The sequence below is a fragment of the Ciconia boyciana genome, chromosome 3 (assembly GCF_034638445.1).
Source record: "Ciconia boyciana chromosome 3, ASM3463844v1, whole genome shotgun sequence".
In the NCBI taxonomy this organism is placed as follows: domain Eukaryota; kingdom Metazoa; phylum Chordata; class Aves; order Ciconiiformes; family Ciconiidae; genus Ciconia; species Ciconia boyciana.
Window position 1 is genome coordinate 1,611,126 of NC_132936.1, and position 19,557 is coordinate 1,630,682.

A 19,557-nucleotide genomic window follows, 5' to 3' on the forward strand; every position below is an offset into this window, starting at 1 on the left:
GTGCTTACACCCCACCTGGCTCCAAGGGCTGGAGACCAGGTAAAACCTCAGTGAACAGGCAACTTCTGGGAGAAACCACCAGACCTATCACATGGAAGAGCCACCATGCCTATTTTTTTTCCCCGAGATGATGCACTTTTTCCAGCATCTCCCTGTTGTCTCATCCCTGATGCTCCTGGGGACCAGCAGTGACACCCGGGTGTTCGCTGAAACCTTCCTCCCATGTTTTTCAACCTGTTTGCTCGGACATGGCCGGAACACCAGGTTTGTTAGCTGACCTTGGACATGACTCCAGCATCTTGCCTTGAGTGACGTGAGCTCGGTAAGATGCATGAGCTGCGGCATACACGCCCTGGTGCCAACCTTGGCATACACGCCCTGGTGCCAACCGATGGCTCTAGAAGTCAAAGCACCTCTGCCCATGAATGCGTTGTCATCATCCATCAAGAGCAACGCCAGAGATATCATTGCTGGTGCCCCTCACCCTCTGTCTTGCACACCAGCAATCCTGGCTGTGCCACCAGACCCCCAGGTCATGGTGCTTGTGAAGCTATGGGGAGAGGACACACGAGGAAACCATGGCAGGAGTGAGAGGGAGAGGGTCAAACCAACCAGTGTCACAAGTTTTGGGGATAAGCACCACTCTCCTCTCCCATAAAATCTTGCACTCGTTTCCTGCACGACCCCGCAGGGCAGGGAGGCTGCAGGCTGCTGGGATGGTGTCTCTCTAAAAGCATTGTCGACTTGTTGTCCATCTGTCCTGGCCATCCTGAGGAATCCTGCTGCTCCTCTCAAGAAACCTATGTCCCCTTCCCCATCTCTTGGCGATGCAAGCAGGGCTTGGACCGGCACTGTTCAGGTCGGTCTAGCAGGGACGGTTTTTAGGAGAGGAGGGACAGGAGCATGGGCATCACCCCGCTGGATCCTGAGGAGCATCTCCTGGAGGTTTTGGCAGCATGGAGCAGCTGCGGTCCCACCTGGGAGAGGACACAGCCCATCTGCCCATGCATGGCTTCCCTTACACCAACACGAGCCAGGCTGGGGTGGACCTGGCAGGCAGCTTCTTCCTCCCAAAATCTGCCTGCGTGGTTCTGCGAGGGGAGATGGCCTGAGCTCAGGGATGCGGATGGCACCAGCCCCAGGCTGTGCAATGGGCTCTGGTCTCGATGCCCAGCCCTGACCCCCACAGTGGGGCTGTACAGGGACACCGAGCCCCTTCCCCAGTCCTCCAGGCTGGGCATCTCCTTTGGACACGCGCCCAGGCTGAAAGCAGAGGCTCAGAGAAGGTCTGCTCAAAGAAAGGTCTTTATTGAGATGTTGGCTTGGACAGGAGGCACTTGGGGCTGTACAGGTCTCGGGGGGACAGGGAAATGGTCCCCCCCGACCTGCTGGTTTCCAGGAGAGATTTCCAGGCACTGCAGAGCCTTGTTAGCATCCAGATCAGAGCACGCCCCTGCCCGTAGGGCCAGCCCCTGCTGCCTGCTGTCACGACAGATGAGGGCAGAGCTAGGGGTTGAGCACCTTGGGACCACAGAGGACCATGAGCTTTGGGGTGTCCCGAGAACTGGGGGTGATGGCTGATTTTTCCTCCATCCCCCACGTCAGTAAAACACCTTTTCCAGGTAGGCATTCAGGAAGGTCCCCGTAGGGTCCAGCTTCTCCCGGACAGAGCAGAATTTGGGGAAGGCTGGGTACATCTTCTCGAAGTCCTTCCGGGTGCAGCTGTGGGCCTGCAGGAGAGAAAGTGTCTGGGGGGGCTGCCCATCACTGGGGAACGTGTCGCTGGCCCTGGGCCCCCACCACCACGTGCTGTGGGAGGCCCCTGCAGAAGTGGTGGGACCTCCATCCCCTTATCTACGTGCCCAGGGTGGGTAGCAAACAGGAGAACACCATCTCCTTGAGGCACCCATCTCCCTCTGGGACCAGCCTGATGTGGGGTCCCTTCTCTGACCCCCACTCAACTGCAAACCACCCCCTCCCATGAGGAGCTGCCATGGAGAAGGGGAAGGGACCCCCTTCTGCAGACCCCTTTGCCTGGAACGGGGCCATCAGTACCTTTGCCCAGTGTGGTCTCCCACCATGCTTCTTCATGATGCCTTCATAGGTCAGCCAGTAGTTGAGGCGGGGGACGTTCTTCCCGTAGGGCCTGGGGCAGGGAAGGCATTAGCAGGGGCTGTGGGAGGATTTGCACACCCAGGAAACCTCCCTGAGAAACCCCCACCTGGGGAGAAGGACAACGCCAGGGACCCATCACGGGCTCTTTGACCAGCACCAGGGTGATGGAAACCCTCTGGGAACCAGCATGCCACCAGCACTTGGCCAGTGGACCCTCACGTAGGACAACATCCTAAAGAAACAGGGGTGGGTGGCTCTAGGGTGCTCCAAGGCCACCCCATCCCTTCTGGCTTGGTGCCTGCAAATGTCTGAGTGGGATGAGCAGGCAAAGGTGCAGGAGATCATTCAGTCCAGCTCTCCAGTGCCAGCCAAGAGCTGGTGTCGGTGTGTTTGACCTGTGCATTTGCTGCTGCCGGGTCTCTGGGCACGGCTCCCGGTGCACCAGCACACTGACCCGGGGAGGAAGACGAGGAGGAGGGGGGGGTGGAATGAGGACATGGCTTACCTGTACATGATGATGTTCATGTAGCAGCTGTCTCGCTGGAAGCAGGGACTCAGCCAGATCTCGTCTCCCCGAGCGAAGCGCACCTCCACGGGGTAGTGAGCCACCATCTTGGGGTTGTTCTCCAAGGCAGCTTTCAGCTCCAGCAAGGCTTCCTTGGTCTTCTCACTGCCCAGGGGAAGCCCCCAGCCCTGGTTAATGCCAGCATGGGCACAACCAGCTCCCTTCAGATTTGAACCCCCGTCCCCATGGCTCCATCCCTGGCCCCGTGCTAATTCAGGGAATGGCTTGGCATGTCCCAGCACATCCCTTCCATTGCTTTGGGCTCACAGAGCTCCAAGACATGGTGTGGCATGGATCTGGTACCCCAGGACAGGGATGCAGAAGGGTCCCCATGCTAAGCTTGCAGGTAGGAATGGTGCCTCCTAGCCAGGTCCCTTTCTCCATGGCTTTGCTTCTGCTCTGGGCAGCCTGGGCTGGGGCAGAGCACAGGCAGGGGATGGCATGTGGTTTGGGCACGGAGCCCAGCTGGGGCTGGACAGGGAGGGTCTGCGGAGCCATTTACATGGGGATGGCCCAGTCTTGAACGTGCTGCTTGAAGCGACACTCATAGTTGAAGATCTTGTAGCTGATGGCAATATTCTCCACCCGGGAGCTGAAGAGGAGCCAGAAGAAGAAGCGATTGATCCAGCACACCAAGCTGGGCACGAAGGTGCTGCAAGGGAGAGAGCAGGAGGTGAGATCTGACCCCAGAGCTGCTGCCCAGGGATTTGCCAAGGGCATTTGCCAAGGGCAGGCTGTGAGCTGTGATGCCACAAGCCACAGCCCGGGGATGCTGGGCCAGGGGATGCCCTCTCAAGGGGCTGTAAGAAAAGCAGCAAAGCTGCAATCCTCCAAGGGTGCTGGAGCCCATGGGGTGCTGCAGCCCTGCCGGGAGCTCGCCTGTGCCCACCCCACCTGATCATGGACCTTGCACCCTTGCCCTCAGCTCCCTCCTCTTGCTGCACGCTAAAAAAGGGGTGCTCGGTCATCACCTTCCCTCCCCCTTGAGACCTCCGTGCCGCCCAGGCTGTGCACTGGGGGACCGAGAGCTGCTGGGGACCCCTTGGCAGAGTCCTAAGTGACCACAGTCCCTCTTCTCCCTCTTCATGGAGCCCAGACCGGGTCTCCTGTGCCATCAGGGTCCTGCTTCCCAGCCTAGCCTCCACGACCTGGCTGGAGCTCCTCTCTCCGCCCTGGTGCTCAGGACATGCTCACAGCCAACACGGTCCCCCAAAAAGCTCCTTTTTGCTGCTGCAAGCCCACTCTGCCTCGGCACGCTGCTCCAGCTCTGTGCACACGAGAGGGCAGTGCAGCCCCAGACATCAATCCCAGCCCAAACCCGCTCCTCCTGCACAGGAGCTTCCTTGGAGGAGAACAAGCGTCTCCTTCTTCCCCAGGGATGGGGATGCTTTGGGTCACAGTCCTCCCTTGCCATCTTCCCTGGGACTCCCAGCAAAGGTTTCAGTGTAGAGATGCAGAGAAGAGATCTGGATGAGGCCAGACAAAAGTACCCAACCCCACTTGTCCCCAGCCACTTCCCAGAGCATGCTCCTACCTGATCCAGAGCAGAAACTCCAGCAAATAATAGCCAACAGCATAATCCCACAACCAGCTGGCAGAGGAAGAAGGGGGCTGCAAAGCCAAGCAGAGGAAGATGATGGTCATTAGGGACTAGCAGGGTTTGCAGCTTTCTTGCCTGCAGGCATGAAGGTGGGAGGACATGCCCTGGACCAGGACCAAGCTGGAAGCAGGAGTTTGGAGAAGGGCACCCCAGGACTCCCCAGATCTCTCTCCTGTGATGAAACAGGGCCACATCCAGCCCCAGAAAGAGACCAGGCTTTGTCATGAGGATGCTAAGAGCTTGGACAGCCCCAGCTGCTTCTGTTCTGGGACTCCCAGACCGTGGAGCACGGGCAGAGTCCAGCCCAGCCCCAAAATGCTGTTTCCTTGATCAGCCACCCCAGCAGCCCTTGCACTGCAAGCCCATCCTGAAACAGCTCTGGAAGGGCACCCAGTTTTGTGCACAGGCCCTTCTCTCTTCATGCATGGAGCCCGGTGGGACCTGCCTTGTTGGTGGGGTCCTGGTAGATGACGCTGACGTTCTCGCTGTGAGGGAACCACAGGAATCGGAAGTATTGGGATCTCTTCAGGTGGTCCTCGAGGTGATCGAGGACCTGCAACAACCAGAGAAACAGGGGCTGGTTGGTGATTGTCCCCACCCCGAGCAGGGATCCCAGGAGTCGGGGATGGAGGCACCTCAGAGGACTCCCAGGGATGCTGGGGCAGGTCCAAGGAGTCTGTCTGCAGAGTCTCAGGGAGCCATGGGTTGGAAGGGGGTCAATACAGCCCAGCCATGCACCAAGGGGCTAACAGAGACCATGGACCCGACACGTGGGGAAGGGAACAGGGCAGCCCCGTTGTCTCCTCTGCTTCAGCCGTGGCAGAGCTCCCCATCCTGAAGACGCTGCTGGGGCTGCATCTGGCACACGACCGAGCTCAGACCCCGTGTCCTCCCACAATCACACCTCTGCAGCCCCCAAACTGCTCCATGAGGCATTACCAGACACCAGGCAGCACAGACAAGGCTGGACGGTCCCCCTCCAGCTATCAGCCATATAGCAGGGCATGCTGACGGCTTCCAAAATCCACCTCCTGGTCCAGGGTCAGGGATGCCCTCCCCAGCTTTCACACCCTGGCAGCACAGCCCTCTGTGGTTCTGGAGGCCCGGGGCAACGGGGGATGGAGCCGGGATGCAACGGGGCATGGAGACAGGATGCATTACGTGGCCCCATCCCAGAGACTTCCCCTGCTTCAAATGCAGAATTGCCAAATTATTCATAAAGACACAAAAAAGAGCTTTAAGAAAGGCAGCTCCCTCGGATGAGATGTCTGCCAGCAGCTGAGGACGGCGAGGCATGGGGAGTCTGAGCGGGCAGGGGACAACGCAGGTGATGGGGGTCGAGGGCGTGACCGCAGCCCCAGGACATACTCATAGAATCATAGAATCATTAAGGTTGGAAAAGGATCTCTAGGATCATCTAGTCCAACCATCAACCCAACACCTCCATGCCTACTAAACTCAGCCTGTTCCCGGAGCCACCGGGGTCTTGTCCCAGGGCTACTTGGAGGAAACCCCGCTGCGTGACACAGCAGCACCCACAGAAATGAAAAGACCCTTCAGCCCTCGTCTTTTCTCCCTGCCTGTGCGTGCAAGGGTGGAGGAAGCCTGTGCTCACCCCCTGCACGGTGCTATCTCAGCCGGGCCAGCACCTCTCCCTCTTGCAAACAGCCTCCCCAACCACCCCCTGCTCCTCCCGCAGAGATCTCCCATAGCTTTGCAGAAAGGCTGAAATACCCGGCAGCTTTGCTTCAAGGAGATCGCTCGACACAGGAGAAGGTGCAACGGCCCATGGATATAACCCCAGGAAGGTCACGGCAACCTTGGCTGTGAACCTGCTCCTTTCCGGCTGGGTCATTTGAGTTATTTGTCTTAATGAGCTATTAATTACCAGGCTGGGCTGCTTTAGCACTGAGCATCTTGCCGTGACCCTGCCATAAGGTGAGGGTCTTCGTGGGGTTGCGCTGCCGTAATGCCAGGGTCCCATTAAAGCAGGGAGGATGGGAAGACAAATAGTGTATTCCTGTATATGGTGAGAATTAATGCTAATGGTGTTGCCTTCATCTTCGCATCTGCAGCTCCCAAAAAGCCACAAAAATCTCTCAAAGATGTTCCCAAAACAGCCTATTTTCTGGCCAGAGAAGTTCTTATGCTGGAAACAGTTAACGATTGTGCAAGTAGAAGCAAGACAAAAGCCACGACCCCATGTTTTCCCTGGTTTGGTTTAGGAAAAAATGCATCGAGTAGCTAAAACAAGTGAGGAAAAGAAGGATGCAGCTTTCCCAAGGTGATCCTGCCAACGTCTGTTTGTCTTCCAGCCGCGGCGTTTGAGCGCAGAAGCAAATTGCTAGCGGGGCGACCTTTTCAATGTGCGCTTTTGATCCTTGTGATAGAGAAATATTGGTCTGAAGAAAATAAGCCCGCGACTTTGTAGGATAATTACAGCGCAGCGGGCAAGAGCTGAAGGCAGCGAGCGAGCCAGCTTCGGGAGTCCTTGGGGACATTGTCTGCTGGCTGCGTGCCGGAGTCGGAGGCAGAGGTCGGGCAGTGGAAATCTTGTTGCTGTGACGTGGCCAACACACGCAACGGAGACGGCCCTGGAGCATGCAGAGACCCAAGGGATTTTGCTCATCTTTGCTTCCCCCCCAGGAACTCAGAACAAATCCCTTTGCTTCGTAAAGGCTGGGTCAAAAGAAGCCGCTTGCTTTCTTCCTTGCAAACACCCTTGAGAGCTCACTGAGCTGAGGGTCAGACACCCCGCCTGCTGCAATGCAGGTTGGGTTGCTCCAGATGGTCTTCAGGGAAAGGACAAGGATGGGACAAAGGGCAGATGTGGCCAAGGTGCTGTGGAGGACGAAGGACAAGAAGTCACTAGCACGTATCCCGTAGGTCCATCGGAGCAATGACGGGAAGCCAGGGAGCATGGAGAGCTTGCATTTTGGGAGAGGAGATGGATGCTCAGCCCTTTGCCTGCGTGCTGCCTGTGCCTGGCAGAGTCCCACCACATCAGGGGACAATGTCCGAGCACCAGTTGGAAGAGTCACTTCCATGCACTGAGGCCAAAACCAACATTTCTGGCTAGGAGGGACAAGATCAGGCCCAGCAACTGTGAGGGGGTTTAGGCACTGGGTGGTCTTGGAGGAGTTGGGCTTGAGGGATCCATCCCAGGTGCCTGAGACATCCCCCAAAGGGTTGGGGTTCAGGTTAGGGTTAGGGTTAAGGTTAGGAAGTGTTAGGCTCAGCCCAAAAGAAGCACTTCTTCACCCACCAGGTCGTTAAGCTGTGCAAGTCTGCAGGTGGTTAAAAGTTTGCATGGGTTCAGAAGCAGATCAGAGACCTTCTTGGATGAGAAACTCGTTGCCTTATTACATATATACAAACCACCTCCAGCTCAGGAAGCCCCAAAGCTGCAAAGATTAGGGGAAGGAGTATCATATCTGAGTCTGACCCATCCTCATCCTCATCAGCCTCCCAGCAGGTCCGGGGCAAGGGGAGGTTGACTTCATCCCTGCCGCCATCCAGGGATGCTCTGCAGGTCTCTCTGGTGACCTCAGCTGTGCAACGAACCCTCTCGGTCCCGTGCCTTGATCCTGGTCATCGTCAGCAGCTAGAGCGGCTGAGTTTATCCCAGTGATAAAGACAATCACGAGGCCAGAAGAGAAAGCATGCAGATCTTACATAACCACAAATCCAAGCCTGGCTCCTCTGACACATATATTATTTGCAATGCTTAGATAACTCAGGCTTAAATATTTCAAGCAACCTGCTCCCTTGCCATTATTCTCTTCCGCCTCACTGGGCCACTCAACATGAAAGCCGGAGATCTGGAAGCAGGCAAGGAACAGCGATGACCGAGAATTGATAATGGCATTAATATTTATAGAGTGCATTCTTGTTTCACCCTCCTAACAGCCCCAAGGGACGGGGAAAGATGGGCTGAGCTGCGCAGGGGGCATAGCCTGGGCAGATGATGCTGAGCAGGGCAAAGCTCAGCCTGGGCTACCTGCCCTGCTTAGGACAGCAGGGTTATCCTGCACGTGAGCTTAAGTTTTCTATATAAAAGGCAGATTAGGAGGTGTAAAACAACACTTAACCTGGCAATTTGTCTGAGGAAAGGTGCTAGAGGATGCAGTGAAGGTCCAAGCAGTCTGGCAGGGTGAGTGAGGACCAAGCTGTAAGGAGCTGGCAAGCTCCCACCACATTTAAACATATTTAAATGCATTTAAAGTGGGGAACTCCCTGCTGCGGGACACCAGGGAAGTCGCAGCTCAGGAAGCAAACAGGCAGTTCACAGGCAAAAAATACTCCTGAGCCATTAAACGCAAACGCATCACCTCTGCAACTGGAAATACCAGTGATGAACTCACTGCAGGCTGGAGAAATATCTTGGCAGGTTTCCCTCGTTCCTCTGTCTTCCTTTCCCACCTGCCAGGAAAAATAAGACCCTGAAGTGCTCCAGCTCTCGACTGCCCTGGTGCAGCTGCTCTTGGGGGGTGACAGCAGGCAGGCAGACACACTAATGGACTCGGGTAACGTGCATGGACCTCTCTGTCCACCGCCCTGGTCAGCCCAGCTGCCCACAGCGTGGCACAAGGACCGTTGGGTTGCTTTGGATCAGGGCTTACGAAGAAGAGACTGCAAAAGCGCGTTAAATTCACATTCGTGGTGGTGTTCGAGCCACCCCAACGGGGCACTGAATAATTCAGTCCTTAAAAAATTAAGGACAGCATTTCTCAGAGCTTTACTAGTGCTGTAGCGCTGATCAATCCTGCAACAAATGTTGCTGCTTTTGTCCAAGGACTATTTATTTTTCATGAGCCCGACTTAACGAAGGCTTATGCTGTCATTAGGCAGGGCTGGAACTGGACCTGTGAGACCCAAATGAGACGACGGATGAGGATGCTGCTGAGGATGCACCAGCGGGGATGTCAGACCTCACAGGAGGACGAAGATGATCAGTGGTAGAAGCAGATCCAAGCTCCTGGAGAGGTTCCTCTCCACCACCCCAGGTTTCATCCTCCTGATGGACTTTGTGCCTCAGTTTCCCCATCCAGAAATCTAACTCCTTCCAGTGAATGCAGAGTCCACATAGCATTTAGAAGGCCACCAGGTCTTTCAGCTTGCAGGTGGACCCTTCTCTGTAGGCTTTACCCTGTGCAGTGCTGCAGCCTCCAGCGATGACCGGGGACAAGCTGGATGATTGCTCAGCTCAAGGCAGCAGGTCACATCCCGATACGGCAGCTGTGCCAGGCTGTCCCAGCCACGGAGGGTCTGAGCATCAGGTGGAACAGCTTGCTCCGTCCGACTTCCCAGCACCGTGAGGGTAGGAGGGCTCCAAGGAAATGCATCCAGCAGTTAAAAGGAGTTTATATAATGGCAGAGACAGGGGAAGTCAGTTTTGATGTGTTCTCAGCAGAAAGAATTCCTTCAAATTGCTCTGTAGAAATGCCCATGGGGCTTTCGAAATGCTTTCTGAGGGAACCGGATCACACCCACCATTGGCCACAAAGCCACATGGAGACCTAAGCTCGTAAAGCCCAGGAGATGCACTGCCCCCAAAAAGGACATTTCATGCCTCTTTCGAGGGAAATCAGCCTGTTTCAGCCTGGTTCCTGCTGGGGATGGGAAGCTCAGCTGGAGGAAACCACTCTCCAGCATCCCAGGGCACTGTCCCCAGAGCCTCAGCCCTGTACTGAACAAGGACCTAAACTTCTCATGCTCTCCATGGCCAACCAAGTGCCCTTTCATGGGCTACATGCAAGATGTGGGCTTCAGGAGGGACACGGTCATGAAGAGGGGACAACAAGGAGAGGTCGGATGGTGGGACAGCAGGACAACTTGCCAAGGAGGAGACAGCATGTGAAGCCTTCAGAGTCATGCAAGACCCTGATCTATGAAAGAGCAGGTCAGAAAGCCTCCTCAGAAAGCCACCTCCCTTGGGGATGTCCCAGATGGGCCAGTCGCTAGCACCATACACCTTAGTCTGGGTGATTTGGACCTTTGGCAAGATGGAGATGGACAAGTCCAGTAGCAACATGACAATTGGTTTAAAGGGAGTTTTCCATCACAGGACCCAAATGCAGCTCTGGGGTTGGATCCTGATGAGGGATTTGTTCAGTCTGGTTCTTGAGATGTGTCACCCATCACACTCCTTCTCATCCCCAGCACAGTCCGTCCCAAGTTCAGCTCAAAAAAAGAGTTAAACCCAACCCAACTTCTCTGAGATGGAGAGCCCCATCCCAAAAAATACCCAGACCTCACACACAAGAAAGGACCAAGTTATTATCAAAAGCACAAGATGCTCACGGACTATTTTAAGTGACCCATCTGTCGCTGGAAAAAGCAAGGCTTTTCGTTAGCTGAGTGGCAGGAGACAACGAGATGGGAGACGACACTTCCTTGGAGAGCACACGGCTCGCGGGAGCAGCCATGCCCTCGGGATGCTGCTCCTCTCCGGGACCCAGCCAGGCGCTGCCTGCCTCCAGGGATGCCAGCTCAGTGCAGGCAGAGTTTTCTCCCTGTTTTTGCTTAGTCCAGGCAGCACATCAGCTCATCAGACCAGACCAGGATTTCCAGCAAGGGCAATTTTCTCCAGCTGGAACATTAAATCTGCATAGGCTTAGTCACGCGTGCCTGGAGTTATCAGATCTCCGCTGACCTGCTGGCGCCTGCGAACACCGGGTTAAACTGAGCGGAGGCGTTGGCTGATCCAGCTCACGGTGACGTTTTCCACGGCCAGAAGCAAGCGCTGACGCCTGCAGGCTCCTTCAGCATCTCTAACTCAATTGCACTGGAGCTTCCGCGCTCAGTCCTGCAGCAGCTCGGAGGCAGCCCAGGGAAGACGAAGCTGACGGCAACGGGCAAACCTCCACCCCGGCGCCGGTGGGACTGCTGGCATTGCACAGCCCAGGCACACGTCCAAGCCCGGAGCAGCTCCCCACCGCTGTGGCTGCTCTTCCCCTCGCTTATCCCTGCCTGCAGCGAGGCTCAGGCATTGCTCACGAGACGGGGGAACAGTTTAAAACCCACGGGGCTGTACGCAAAAGATAGAGCACAGCTGGAGGAGGGGGCCCGATTTCTGACACCTCCGGGCTGCGTCAGGCAGGAGACAATTGATGCTGAGATGTGAGGATGATGCTGCAGAGAGGCCAGGACACAGGGACGTTTTCCCTAAGGAGGGCACTGGCTGTCCTTCCCGAGGGCAAGCACCCTGCCAGCCCCAAATCTGAATCGGAGGTGAAATCAAAAAGAGTACAAGTGTTTTTCACTCTCCTCTCCCCGCCTCGGTCCCACTGGTGGCACGCAGCTCCCGCCAGCCAACTCGAGCCCAGCCAGGAGGTCTCTCCTAAGCAGGAGCCCTCTGCTCCCCCCAATCCCAGGTTTGCAACGTACCCCATGCCAATGCATCCTCTCCGAGCTGGGGATCGTGCCCAGGAGAGCAGGCAGCTGTGCCTGCCTGCCTGCCTGCTGCCTGCCAGGCAGCCAGCCCTCCCACAGCACGGTGGTCCCATCTCCCCTGCCAGGACCCAGAGGATGTCTCTAAAGGACAAAGCCATGTCCCAGCTCAGGGTCACTCTCCGCAGCCCAGGGTGAGCACAGAAAGTCTTCGGCATGTTCCTGAGGACACTGGAAGCCACCAGCCTTCTCCTGCAGCCGTGAGCCACCCCGGGGCTGCACTGAGGTTGGTCCAGGAAAGTAAAATCCGCTATTTGAATCTCAGGCTAGATAAATGCAAAAAATCTGTATCAATCTGGACCAGTTTTAAGAGAGGAGCCTGGGAACAGCTCAGGGGTGAGCATGGCAATGATGAAAGAGATGAGGTTTCACATCACCTTCACACCCCTGAGCTGTCCTGGGCCCGATGCGGAGCTGAAAGCGCCTGGGAACGGGCACAACTTCTCCCAGAGATGGTGCCTTGCAGTTCTCAAAAACCACCAGGAATAATAAATAAAGGAAACAACTTTCATCTCTTTCCCCGCAGCTCTCCCTCTCTGCCCAGCTCCCCCAGGCTGGACGCAGAAGGGTGGCTGCAGAGGGTCCCAGTGCGAGGTGCAGGGGTCCCACCTGCTTTTTCTTGTGAGGATCGAAGAACTCCTCATGGCAGACACACAGCACCCTGGGCTTCCCCACCCAGCCTCCTCCCAGATTTTGTGGCCAGCAAAGCTGCCAGAGCACGCTCAGCCCTTGCCTCTGCTCCATGCAGCACCCCTGGGAAGGAAGCAAATGTCTTCCCACAGCTCAAGGGGACTCAGCACCCCCCATTTCCCACCACCCCGCTGGCTCAGCTTGCAACCACTCGAGGGGCTACACCCCAAACCCTGCTTTGCTCCTGAACATCAACTGCACGATGCAATGCACGTCTTGCTGCAGCTCCCCACCGCTCACCGGCCCTACGTGGCGCAGAGGTGGCACTCGTGAGTACCTCTCCTCCCCACCCCACCGCCTGCACCTCTCCGGTCCCAGAAGATGCTATTCCTGTACTGGAAGTTAAAGGGGCATTTGCTAAGAAACATGGCTTTTCCTTCCTCTCCTTTGTCACCCTGGAGAAGTTCCCAGGGTGACAATGCTATGAAGATGCACAAGGAGTGCAACCCACACACACCTGTGGGATTTTCTTCCGGAGCGTAACCACTTCCCAGCCTCCCTCCAACCACGTCACCTCGCTGAGAACTTTGCTTATCCCCAAGGAAGCTTTGAAAGCATCACCCACGGCATACCTCGGTGAGGGTGGAGGGGAAGACCACCTCGTGCAGGTGGAACTGGGGCACGCACTGGAAGGTGACCGTGAGCACAACGCCCAGGCAGCCGAGGTGCAGGCGGGCAGCCTGGAAGATGTCCGCGTTGATGGACTCGGAGCACTCCAGGATCTCCCCCGAGGCTGTCAGCAGTGTGAGTGCAACAACCTGCCGAGAGGGGAGCAAAGCCTCAGCGAGCGTTCCATGTGTCCCATCTCCATGTCGAGACCCTGCATTCACCCCAAACCTTACGGCTGGGGGCTAAGCAGGAAGACCCCCATACCATGACCAGCATCACAGGGTGCTTTCTGGTGAGCTTGGCTCCACCAACCCCTCTCCTGCCACCTTTGATGTAGTGACAGAAAAGGATCCTTCTCCCTCTGGCTAGGAAAAGCCATCAAATAAAGAAGTAGAACTCCCCCAAATGATTTAACTTCTCCATAACCACCAGTGGAATCGCTGTACAGGATTTGAGCTAGGAGTGGAGGATTTTCATAACTGTCTAGTTAAAAATAGACCTGGGCCCTGCGGAGATTTGGTTTGGGGGGGTTCCGATACAAGAAAAATTGCTTTCCCTTTGGTACAGAGTTTATTCATCGGATTAGAAGACCATAAAGCACAGGGACAGAGGAGTTTTGGGCTGGATCATGATTTGGCTGGCAGATGAGGAGGTCCCACTGTGCATGGGGGACTTGGGGGTCCCCCATAGCAGCCCCATCCCAGGGGGGCAGGACCCCTCCTGCTTGCTGAGTACAGTGTGCTCCTTCCTTACCCCAGGACTGGGCACACCAGAACCAGACTGGGTGATGGGACATCTCCCCTGAAGCCCTCAAGATGCTGATGTCCGTGCATCAACACGCTCCCAACTCGTGTCTCACCTGGGTGGGGAGGATGCCGTGCTTGATCCCGGTGTTGTGTGTCCCCGTCCCGATCACACCGGCCGCTGCCACCTCAGAAACGGCTCCTAAGCTGGGGGCAGACGAAGGGGCTGGTGAGGACCTGAGCATGTGGGACACGGTGTGGAGCACAGCCCACCGTGCCAGGCATAATGCTGTGTGCAGGTATAGAGTCCCCCAGGACATGGCCCCTGCCCCAACGAGCAGGGTTTTCCACCCTTCTGGGTACCCTGTAGCAACGGGTGGGTTCGTTGGCCCCATGTGCACGTCTCCATGGGACATATCTATCAGGATGCTACTATAGTCCACAAGAAGGAAGAGGCAGCATAGGTCACCACGGTCAACTGAGTTGTGTCCCATCTCACAAGTCCCTATCTCTCCTCATCAGCCTGGATGTAGTCAGAGCATGGGGTGAGGAACCCGGGTTTCCCCAGAAGCATTAGTGCGGAGCAGGGCTGGAAGCAGCATCTGCAAGCATGAAGCCTGCAGAGTGAGGTCCATCCCTCCAACCATGGCCAAGGTGGGCACATGAGGATGGTAGAAGGTTAAAGAAACAGTGTGCTGTTCCTGGCATTTCCCCCAAATACTCCTTCAGCTTCCAACAGCTGGCGAGCAGGGACCTCCTGAACCAGATGTGGTTTCTATGACCACTGCAACCATTGGTGGATTCCTCCTCCTGCTCACCCCATGCACACCGTTGGCCATCTGGTCAGGTGGGGCTTATTTCTCTGAACCTTCATCCCGGCCCTGGCCAGGGCTCTGACAAACTGATCTCTTGTATTGACTGAGGAACGCAGATATTGAGCTAGGCTGTAATTAAAGAGCAATTTCTTCCCTGAGGTCACCAAATGAAAGAGATTGAGCGTGAGAAATGCTCTCCATGGCTACTATTTCCTGTGCAAACCCCTGTCTGAACGTGGCTCTCTCCAAGCCCTTGGCAAGACGCCCTCTGCAAGGGAGAACCACGCGTGTCGGAGGCAGAAGGATCAGCTGTGATCAGCTCAAGGTGTCCCATCCTCTGCCCCCAGATTGCCCTGGACCCCCAGCCCATCACTTCCACCTCCTCTTCTGGGGACACCAAACATCCCAAAGCAACGCAGAGCGAAGATTCTCCTATGCCTCCTGCTAAGATACACCAATGGCTAATTGCCCTTCGCCATCAAAAACTCATTTCTAGCCTGATTTCATCTACCATCAGCCTCCTTTGCCAGGAGCTGCCTGCTGTCAGCCTCTGCCCCATGCAAGTCATCCCTAGGAAGGGTGCTCTCATCTTTTAGGGCTACAGAGCACTGAGTTTTCCTTCGTGACATGGAAAGGACCAGCTTGGTGGGTGCAGTGAGAATATAGGGTTGGTATGGGGATAAAGGCTCCCCTTGCCCAACCTCCTGCTCTCAGGCAGGATCAGCTACTCCATGGTGAGGGGGGGTTGACCTGTGGTCTGCAGGACCCTGGTAGAAGACCAGATCCTGAAGTAAACACCCCTATTCTGCAGTAAAAGCTCTTCAAACATCCCTGTTTTGCCATGTCCCAGCGCTTGACTTGGCACAAGGATGGACACCGTGGAGGACACCCAGGGACAGCCCCGTGCACGTGTCCCACTCACTTGGCCAGGGCCAGCCCGTGCTTGCTCAGCTCGATGTTCAGATCCGAGAGGAAAATCCCACCTTCCACCGTCACTTGCTGCTTCTCCATGTCCACCTGCAAAGGATGGGGTGGGAGGGGAGAGGGGAAGGTCACACAGCTTGGAGGAGAAACACTCCATGGAAAACACCTCTGCTCTTACCAATGCAGTTGATAACGTCTATATGGGAGAGCCGCATACCACGAGGGTCTTGCTCCATGCTGAGCTGCTGCCTCTCTCAGACCTTCACCCAACCCAACCCTCACCCAACCCAACGGTGCCACTGATTCCTGTCCCTGGTCCAGCCCCCGCTCCCCTCTGCTCTCCCCAGTCTCAGGGGTCTGTACCCTCTCCCATCACTTCTCTGAGGTGTTGGTCAATGCAAGGGAGAAGACACCCCCCCAGCAAAGCTCTACTGTCAGCAAACATCTCTGCTCTGCCCTCCCGCCTTGCTCAACCAGCTTCAGCCAGCTCCTGGTGGAAGGACAGCTATTACCCTTAGGAGCTATTCATCCCCCTTCTGATAGACGGAGCTGTCAGGGAGGGAGCCGTCCTTAATTAATTATTGCTGTTAATTACCAGTAATGATCCAGCTCTTAGAATATGCTGCTGCAGTGAGGATTTTTCATCTTCAGCTGCGCACATACGCACACGTGCAACACACAGAGAAAGACACGCGCATGTATATGCAGAAATGCGTGTATATGCACAAATGCACGTATATGCAGAAATGCACGTATATGCAGAAATGCATGCATGCACACACATCCCTGCATGCATATGTGTGCGTGCACACACGACACACAGGCATGCACACGTGCACACAGTCAGTTCTCTCACTGGTATAACCAGCCCCAGTAAGAGCCCAGTATCTCCCTCCACCTCAGAGGTCTGGATGCAAAGCGAAGCGCAGGAAAACCTCTCCCTCTCAGCAGCTCTCATTTTCCCAGAGTTGTTCAGGATATGACCCAGAGGCAACCAGCAAGAGCTGTTTCCTTCCCAGTGTCACCAAACGGAGCAATCTCCCATGGGGACATTTCCCACCTGATGCAGGGACAAACCACGGACCAGAAACATCCAGGCGGGGCTTTGCCACGCTGCTGTGCTTAAAGCACCTTTGCAAGCTCGCATGAAGTGAGCCGTGAAAAGTGATCCTGCCAGGTACCTCCTCCCCATCCAGCAGAGCCTGCTGTGACGAGGACAACATGCCAAAGATAAGCCCTTGCTGAACGCACGCTGGGAAGACATCACTTCTTTGCTTTTTTATAGCGGCTCCATATGCTTCCAGTGCTCAAGGGATGCTTTTACACTGGGAAAATGCGCATTCCCCAGTCTTGCACCAGCGATTCAGGGTCTGGTTTGGGAAAACTCCTGGCTGTGAGGAGAGGAAAGCCTTTCCATCCTTTCACCTCCCACCCTGGGTACGGCAGCGTTGGCACAATGCCTCCCAGCCCTCGGTGGCCGCATGAACAGGGGTGCCACCACGTTTCAGGGCCACCAGCCACCTCCCAGAAGCCGGTCTTACCTTGAGGACCCTGTTCATCTTCCCCATCTGGATCATGAAGTCATCGGTGCAGGCAATGTCCGAAGGAGAGTGGCCACCCCCCACCACCTTCACCCTCTTGTCCCGCTGCCTGGCCATATCCAGGATCTGCAGAGACAACAGATGGCCCTGAGCATCCAACACCTCCCTCAAAGCCGTGTGCTAAGGGCAGTGCCAGAGGCACTGCGAGACATCCCAAGCTAAAATCTCACCCATCACTGACACCACCTTCACTCGGACAACTCACCATCTGGGGTTAAAACCACCCCTGGAGCCCAGACACCTCCTACGACAGCCCTTGGGATCATCCTTGGGGGTTGGACTAGATGACCTTTAAAGGTTCCTTCCAACCCAAACCATTCTATGATCCCAAAAGAGGCGATGCCCACCTGAGACACCCTAGGATGACAGAGGCATCTCTGGGGTGACAAAAGCGACCCAAGACTCCCACCCCTCAGCATGGCAGCTGGGGCAGGCAGAGGACTCCAGAAGGATGCCAGATGCTGATGCCCAAGGAACAGAGTCGCCTGGGGCCAGGTGTGCTGGTTTTCTGCATCTTTTAGGTGTTTGACACATCTGCTGGAGAACATGTGCAGTTCAGTAGGATGGGCCATCTCCTGGGGCTGAGGGAAGGACTCGTGCTGTCACCATCTGTGTCCTCTCTGACCAAACGTGATGGAGCATCACAGCCCTTCCTGGCCTTTCCTCCTCTTCATTTCTAATGGGTTGTCTCCTGGAAGCACCCTCCTTACCTCCCGGATCTCCTCCACCGAGGTGGGCTGGAAGTACAGCTCCGGAGAGGAGCCATAGGTCTTGGCCCAGTTCTGGAACTTGACTCCTCCTTGGCCGTGAACCTGGACCAAAACCAAGAGCTAAAGCAGAAGAAAGCAAGTGCCTCCCCTGCTTTTCCACACAGCCCATCCTTCGTCTGCCAAGACCACTGTACCAGAGCCAGGTTTGCAAAAGGATTAATTATTTATGGACGCAGAGGTCCATCTCAACCCCTTGAGCCCGTAGAGCGGAGTGAGCAAGTCAGCTCACTCCATGTGAGCAAGTCAGCCCGGGCTCCCTTTGCAGCCAGTGGGGAGAAGTGGGAGGATGCCCAGGGCTATTTGAGACATCTCCCTCGAGCACAGCTCATCCCTTCCTCCTACAGCATGGCATGTGCTGAGGTCCTCTTGGTTTGCATGGCCTCTTCTGCTCTGGTCTCTTCTCAGACCTGGTCTCAGCACCCATACCTACCTCGTGGCCCAGGGGCATGGCCTCATGTCCCACTGTCCCCAGATGGCCCCATCACGAGGGGCTGAGTGGGACCACGTTGGGACCTCCCTCCAACCTCAGCCATCCACCCTGAGACACTGTCCCCAGGCCTGGCATGTAGGGGTGCAGCCAAAAGACCCGGCCCCATCCCACCTCCAGGCAGGGGTTAACCCAAGGCAGGGTGGGTGATGGCAGTTTCTGCCATCAGCCATTGGGTTTCTGCCAAACCCAATGATGGCAGTTTCTCCCTGGCTGTGGCCAGCCCAGCTGGGGCTTGGGCAAGGAAGGACCTGGCGTGGGGTTGGGCACCAAGCCCCAGAGAAGGCAGTGAATCCCCCTGCCCCAGGTAGGACTGGATCCAACATGCTGCCCCATCAACGCAACACAGAATCACAGAATCACAGAATCATTTAGGTTGGAAAAGACCTTTAAGATCATCGAGTCCAACTGTAAACCCAACACTACCAAGCCCACCACTACACCATGGCCCTAAGCACCTCATCCAAACGGCTTTTAAATACCCCCAGGGATGGCGACTCCACCACTGCCCTGGGCAGCCTCTTCCAATGCTGGACAACCCTTTCAGTGAAGTAAAATTTCCTAATATCCAGTCTAAACCTCCCCTGGTGCAACTTGAGGCCATTTCCTCTCGTCCTATCGCTTGTTACCTGGGAGAAGAGACCGACCCCACCTCTCTACACCCTCCTCTCAGGCAGTTGTAGGGAGCGATGAGGTCTCCCCTCAGCCTCCTCTTCTCCAGGCTCAACACCCCCAGGTCCCTCAGCCGCTCCCCATCAGCCTTGTGCTCCAGACCCTTCCCCAGCTCCGTTGCCCTTCTCTGGACACGCTCCAGCCCCTCCATGTCTCTCTTGGAGTGAGGGGCCCAACACTGAACACAGCATTCGAGGTGCGGCCTCACCAGTGCCCAGTACAGGGGACGATCACTGCCCCAGTCCTGCTGGCCACACTATTCCTGATACAAGCCAGGATGCCATTGGCTTTCTTGGCCACCTGGGCACACTGCTGGCTCATATTCAGCTGGCAGTCGACCAACACCCGCAGGTCCTTTTCCACCAGGCACTTTCCAGCCACTCTTCCCCCAGCCTGCAGCGTTGCATGGGGTTGTTGTGACCCAAGTGCAGGACCTTGAACGTGTGTCCCACCGCGGCTGCAGCGGATGATTTATTCACCTCCTGCAATCTCCTTCCTCCCCACTCCCTCCAGC

General features: G+C 56.1%; 1 protein-coding gene across 1 annotated transcript; it reads right to left on the reverse strand.

The window, feature by feature from the left end:
- Positions 1 to 1,297: 1,297 nt before the first annotated feature.
- LOC140648954 (L-gulonolactone oxidase-like) lies at positions 1,298 to 18,332 on the reverse strand. Its single transcript, XM_072855477.1, has 12 exons — positions 18,315 to 18,332; positions 17,825 to 17,926; positions 17,055 to 17,180; positions 15,512 to 15,606; positions 13,891 to 13,981; positions 12,995 to 13,180; positions 4,726 to 4,833; positions 4,215 to 4,291; positions 3,183 to 3,332; positions 2,621 to 2,785; positions 2,056 to 2,146; positions 1,298 to 1,730 (listed from the first exon to the last, which is right to left on the reverse strand). Exons 1-12 carry the CDS (start codon positions 18,330 to 18,332, stop codon positions 1,602 to 1,604), a joined length of 1,338 nt encoding a protein of 445 aa, XP_072711578.1. The 3' UTR covers positions 1,298 to 1,601.
- Between the last annotated feature and the right edge of the window lie 1,225 nt (positions 18,333 to 19,557).